The sequence below is a fragment of the Gobio gobio genome (assembly GCF_949357685.1).
Source record: "Gobio gobio genome assembly, chromosome: 8".
Taxonomy (NCBI): domain Eukaryota; kingdom Metazoa; phylum Chordata; class Actinopteri; order Cypriniformes; family Gobionidae; genus Gobio; species Gobio gobio.
Genome location: NC_137114.1, coordinates 10,576,691 through 10,583,519, shown reverse-complemented (window position 1 = coordinate 10,583,519; position 6,829 = coordinate 10,576,691). Strand labels below are relative to the sequence as shown.

At 40.0% G+C, this 6,829-nt stretch overlaps 1 protein-coding gene across 1 annotated transcript in view; it reads left to right on the top strand.

The window, feature by feature from the left end:
* Window positions 1–1,441: 1,441 nt before the first annotated feature.
* The window catches only part of hephl1a (hephaestin-like 1a), a gene marked incomplete at its 5' end in the record, with an annotated part of 25,550 nt that continues 20,162 nt past the window's right edge, over window positions 1,442–6,829 (top strand). The window contains one exon of the mRNA XM_079823247.1: window positions 1,442–1,602. Within this exon, the coding sequence (XP_079679373.1) occupies window positions 1,442–1,602 (161 nt within the window). The remainder of the gene's footprint in view (window positions 1,603–6,829) is intronic.

Below are 6,829 nucleotides of genomic sequence, written 5' to 3'. Positions count from 1 at the left end.
TCTTATTTCTATCAAAATCTTATATTTAGAACATAAATCTCGTAACATTATTTAGGCAATTGTAATTGATGAATAGTAAGATGAATTTTGTTGATACTGATATCATTCAAATGGTATAACAGTCAGAGTTAAATAGTGTAATTAATTCAAAGATGAGCAAAATTATGTTTTGTACGTAGCCTACTTTTTTTTTTATAAATAATTATAAGATACGATTAAGTTTCTCATTGTTGTGAGATGCTAATCGTTATGAGAAAGTTTCTCAAAATAATGAGACACTAGTCATAGGCTATTCATAGGCATAATTATGAGAAATTTTCTCATCATGACTTGCAGATTCATATTTGTACTCAACTGTAGCGCAAAGGGGCTTCTTACAAACCGAGCAAACGATGGTCCAGTAGATTCAAAACGCCTATGAAAGCAAATGGATGTTTGTTTGCATAGGTGTCATTTACACTGGGGACGCTGGGGAACTGTCCCCACCACTTTTTGAAATGGCTGATTTGTCCTACCACTTTTTGAAAGCATTTGGTTCAAATGTTCTGAAAAATCAAGCGAACCAAGAAATGTTTATACATTTAAATAATACACAAAATAAAACATGCAATGCAGTTTAGATACAGAAAGAAACAATGTACATTGTCCAAAAAAAGTAACTTAAACAAAATAAACTATTACTGATTCTAAAATGACCCAAAAACATGCATGCGCCGATCAGTAACTTAAACAAATTCTTGACACAGTTTCTTCTTGTCCAAGTTATACATTCTCTCTCTGTGAACATGACAAACAGCCACACTGTTGAGTCGGGTTTGTGACATTGCGTTGTATGCTTATGATGTGTTTCCTTTTACATATGTAATGAATTTCAATGTAATCATTGACTTAACGTTCGGTTGAGCTGGTGTTGCAGGGACTTTTACATGTGCAGTCAACATTGTTGAGGGTTTTATGCTAAGTATTTTCGTGTTGTTGACTGGCCTAAGCTATGCCCATTTTGATGCGCCGTTATTCAATATTTTTCCCGTCCAGCTGTGATGTTTTTTCTTCTGATCTTTTGTCCCCACCACTTTTCAACACAAACTGACGCCCCTGTTTGTTTGTCTTTACAGCAGAACGCACAGTCATTGCTCTTGGCAAGTGTATACAGAGGAGCTGTTATGAGGCAAGCCAGCGGAGTTTCACTTCTGTCTGAGAACCGGTTCGTGAGGGAGGTTGATATCGTATTGTGCTATTGCAGCCGTTGACACGCTTTCAGTTTCGTTTTCACGTGTTTCGTTAGTAGGCTGTTTTAGACCGGCAGCGAGCTTTGTATGTAGAGCTCTGTCACATTTTCAATCTCGGGAAAAATCTCATTCTCAGTGGTCGGATATCACTGCGCGGTGGTCGGATATTGGTTATATGTGTGACTGTGAGTGTGTGTTTTCACCTATACGCGATGAAGTCTGTGGTGTGCGCTTTTGTGACGGCCCTGATCGCGATTCAGTGCGTCGAATGCCTAAAGAGGACAAGGACATATTATATCGGCATAAGAGAGCAAGACTGGAATTACGCACCCCGCGGAAACCTTATCAACAACCGAAGCGTTGATCTAAACAAGTAAGTGTGTGTGTGTGTGTGTGTGTGTGTGTGTGTGTGTGTGTGTGTGTGTGTTTTACAAACAGACACTTTGACACATTTACCAGTAAAAGTAAAACAGGTCACATTACCTTTTTACTTTTTAATACTGTGCTACTTAAAATCCTCACGGTCGCTTGTAAGTGGTGGTATGATTCTGATAGCATGCATTATTGTTAAAATGGATCCTGATCTGTACACAGTTTAGGCCCAATAATAACAATATGTCCGATTGTAGATATGATCATTTAAACTAAACGACTTGCTTCCCATTTCCCTGAATCCCTCTCTGTAACAGTCATGCATCAGTTTTTCTGTCAAATGGCCCTACCCGAATAGGGAGTGTTTACAGAAAGGCTGTGTACAGACAGTACACAGATGCCACTTATTCCAGTGAAATACCTAAACCTAAGTGGCTTGGCTTCCTTGGACCTATTCTACGGGCTGAGGTCGATGATGTCATGGTGGTGCATTTGAAGAACTTTGCAAGCAGGCCTTACTCTATCCATCCTCACGGAGTCTTCTATAGGAAAGATTCAGAAGGTTGGAGAAACAGTACATTATCTCTCTCTCTCTCTCTCTCTCTCTCTCTCTCTCTCTCTCTCTCTCTCTCTCTCTCTCTCTCTCGCTCTCTCTATCCTTTCCCTTATTTATTCTTTCTTCATTGCTTTCCTTCTACTTATCTCACTGTCTTTGTTTGTTTATCTGTGAGTCAGGACAGCAATTTAGTCTCTTGACACACATCCTGTAAACCAATGACAGAGCAATAAACAAAAAGAATGTAGCAAAGTTTCAAAAGGCAAGTTATTACAAAGGGCAACACACAGAAATGTCTTAAAGGGATAGTTCACCCAAAAATTAAAATTAGCCCATGATTTACTCACCCTCAAGTCATCCTAGTGCTGCGTTCCCCGCCAGTTTTAGACACGCACCTGCCAACTTCCCTTAGCACTTCCCCTTGGGGGAATCCCCGCCGCCATTTTGAAGTACGTTCCACTTTGTGAAGTTTATATGGACAGACCCTTGCTCCCTCAATTTTCACAGAGGGAGCGAGTCTACTTCATATGTACACTCCAGGCAGCTTCATATACCACAATGCAACAAGATTGTGACGTCACCGCATATCGCGTTTAATTTACCCCACCACAAACAACCCTATGATATTTGTATTATTTTTAAAAACATTTAAAACAACCCAAATACACCTATATACATATAGAATGCTGCATTAAACAATTTCGTAAAGGAAAAAAAAATAAAAATAAATCAACTCCATAGTGGATTCGAAGTGATGAAGGGCTTAGGACGTTCCAGTTCAGTCCATTGCAAATGTTCCTCCAGTAGTGGCACTCATGCAACGTGAGCAATGACACACATCCGAGTGAACGAGACGGAGGGAAGTTAACGAGTGAAGGGCCTAATAAAAACGAACTGGAACGCAGCACTGGTGTATATGACATTCTTCTTTCACACGAATAAGATTGCCGTTATATTAAAAATGTCCTGGCTCTTCAAAACTTTAAAATGGCAGTGACTTTTTGGGTCATTTTTGAAGTCCATAAAAGTGCATCCATCCATCCATCATAAAAGTGCATCTATCCATCATATAACTGCTCCACACGGCTCCAGGGGGTTAATAAAGGCCTTCTGAAGCGAAGCGGCGCGTTTGTGTAAGAAAAATATCCATATTTAAAACTTTATAGACTAAAATAACGAACTTCCGGCGGTCAGCTAGTGTTTTGTTTTGTTCTATCCTCAGCGCTTCTGCGTTCGTCAATACGCATGAGTCAAGGGTTCAAGGGTCAAGGGTTACTCTTTAAGCCGACTTGCTACCGCTGACCCCCGGAAGCTAGTTTTTTAGTCTATAAAGTTTTAAATTTGGATATTTTCTTACACAAATGCGTCACTTCACTTCAGAAGGCCTTTATTAACCCCCCGGAGCCGTGTGGAGCAGTTATGATTGATAGATGCACTTTTATGGACTTCAAAAATGACCCAAAAAGTCATTGCCATTATAAAGCTTGGAAGAGCCTGGGCCCTCATTTATCAACAGTGCGTAAAAAAGGTTTTATATTTTGTCTTACGGATGAAATTTAGAATGTGCCCAAGTACAAGAAAATCCGTATTTATCAAACGTGCACAAACAGTTCTTACGCACATGAGTAAGCAATCATTGTTGATAAATCTCACATGTGCATAAGTACCATGCTCGTTCACGTTCACAAGCATTAACATTCAGAAACAGCTCCAATTAACTATATTTCACGAGTTCACACTTACATATAATTTATGGAGAGTAATTTAACTGCGTATTTGGCGTGCTGTCCGGGGGGAGGGCTTCGAGCTCGGAATTTGGCCCGAACCCAGAGTACCCCCCGTATATGTAAGTGGCTGATAAAATAAAAGTGTGGAGAAGGGGTGGTGGAGGGATGCTAGAAAACTGTCAATGAATGGAGGTAAGACTTCTGCGTGTATATATATACCTCTTACTGTTGATTAGCTGAGTGCTCTCCACCTGTGTCAATTATCTGAACGTGCTCCTCCCGAACTATGTTTATAAAACATTATATGGTGACAACACTACCCTTTAAAAGTCACTTGATTGTGTTTTTTCCTCACCACAATAAAGAAGAGGGACTTCACAAACATAGACTGAGTTGCGCAACAACGTTTAAAAACAACAAATTTGAGTCACAAGTGATTTGCACGTTAACAGAATTAACCCTTTTTCTATTTACATCATTAAATTCTTTGGTGCTTTTATGGCGATGTGGGTGCAGTCTATGGGCCCTATCTTGCACCCAGCGCAATTGACTTTGTACACCGACGCATGTGTCATTCCTATTTTGCACCCACGCAAAACGCGCTTTTCCCTCCACAGAAGCACGTCGCTAAACTAGTGAATGAACTTGCGCTCCCTGGGCGGTTCAGCGCAAAAAAGGAGGCGTGTTCCGGCGCAAACAATCCCTGGTGCTATTTTGCTGTTCCATTAAACAATTGCGCCACTGACCAGAAAAAACCTAGTCTAAAGGTGGCGCGTTGCGCGTTGTTCATTATGCTATTTTAAGGGCGCATGCTTGACCATAATGTATAGCGTGCACAACGCGCATACACTTTGCTCATGTAATCTACACAGATGCAACAGTTATTTTTGCAAATCATAAATTGTTACACTAAAAAATATTAACACATGAGATGACGGAAATCATTGTGGTGTGCCACGAAGATGTGAAAAATAGGCATAAATCTAGCTTACAAATTATTCAGGCTAATTGTAGTCTAATAATTAAGGAGACCTGTTTGCCCAATAGTGGCAACTTCTGGCAAGACATATATGTATATAAGGACATCTAACAAATTGGTTTGTCCATCAAGAACCAGGAAAAAAAATCGGTGAGGGTGGACGCAGCGATGTCCTCTGCTGGCGTCAGGTCCTGAGTAGAGGCAGATCCACCTCCCGTTACACGGCGTGCCCGATTGATGCTGGCAAGCTTGGACTTTCCCCCGTCTTCTGATGTCATTGTAGCACTTGCGGCACTGGTGCGACGTCCTGGGGATGCCAGCTGATGAAACAATTGTGGCTATTTCCTCCCACGCCTGTTTAACCGACGCTATTTTGGGTGGGTTTCTCCCATCCCCATACAACACAACTTCTCTGTCTTTCACTGCTCTTACAAGAACATCAGTCTCCTCGGCTGTGAACCGCTCCTGGCGTGCGCCTGGTAAATACGCCATAATAATAGCAATCCATAATGGAACTTGCGCACCTGCTTTTACAGGGAATGTTGGATGACGCTCTGATTGGTTTATTCACGTTACGCCCAAACCACACCTATGAATAATGAAGCTACTTCAGACCAACCCATTTTAGATTTGCGCCGGGCGCAAGAGCCATTTATCCCGCCGGGAAAATAGCAACAGCGCCGAGACCCGCCCACAAAGTTACTTGCGCTTCGCGCTTTGACACTTGCGTTTCAGATCGTTAAAATAGGGCCCTATGGCTCCTATGTTTGGGAAGCTGGCGATAGCATAAAAGCCCCATTTTATTTCGGCTTGTTGAGGATTTCGGTAAGGAAATAATTGCAATCAACATTTGTCACAGCTGTCTTTTATAGGGTTTGACACCAATTACGCATCGTGTTTAAAACTACAAAAATGATAAATTGAGTGTTTTATAATTAAAGGAAACACATGACATATGTGGTTTGCTTAATGCATACTGTCTTAAATGCTTTTTATGTGTAGTGTCGCCATTCTACCACTAGATTCTCTGCGTAAGCATGCTCAGAGGTGTGTGTATATTTACACACATTTCGACATATAAGTACAAGTTGGATCCCACACTTTGCGTGAAACTGTTCTTACGCACTCATTATGCACAAATCTGTGCGTACGCACCGTTGATAAAAGAGATTTTATTCATCCGAAAGAAGAATGTCTATGGATAATGCCTAGGATGACTTGAGGGTGAGTAAATCATGGTCTAATTTTAATTTTTGGGTGAACTAACCATTTAAGACAACTTGAATCTTTATAATAACAGCTACCTGAAGCAACCACTTTCATAGCTGAAATAGTAAACTGTTAAAAGATGTGCTTTTTTAAAGTAAAAAATGCGTAGATCCACACCTTTTAATTGTGTGTGTTTTTAAAAAAAATTAAGCCTAGTTAATTAAAGGCTTTTAACTTTCACCACATGAGTGCCTTATAGTATTTTTTTTTAATGTTGCACCATGTCTGTCTCTGGTGAAGTATGTAATGAAATGTCCCTTGCAAGTGTATGTTATACAAATGCTTTTTAAAGATGTCAGTGTGCAGACAAACTCTTTGTATAACCATGGTACAACTTTTTTTGTTTCTATCCAATTAACATGTAGCAATTTGTAACTTAGCAGTTTTTACTCATTTTTAAATTGTTTATAGCTTAAAGGGATAGTTCACCCAAAAATGAACATTCTGTCATCATGTCAACAAAACAGTTCATGGTTCCCATTGACTTCCATAGTAGGAAAAAAACAATACTATGGAAGTCAATGGGGACCATCAACTGTTTGGTTACGGGCATTCTTAAAAATAAAAACTTATTTTGTGTTCAGCAGAAGAAATAAATTCATACAGGTTTGAAACTACTTGAGGGTGAATAAATTATGAAAATATTTTCATTTTTGGGTGGACTATCCCTACTAAGTACGACTTTAAAGTGCCTACA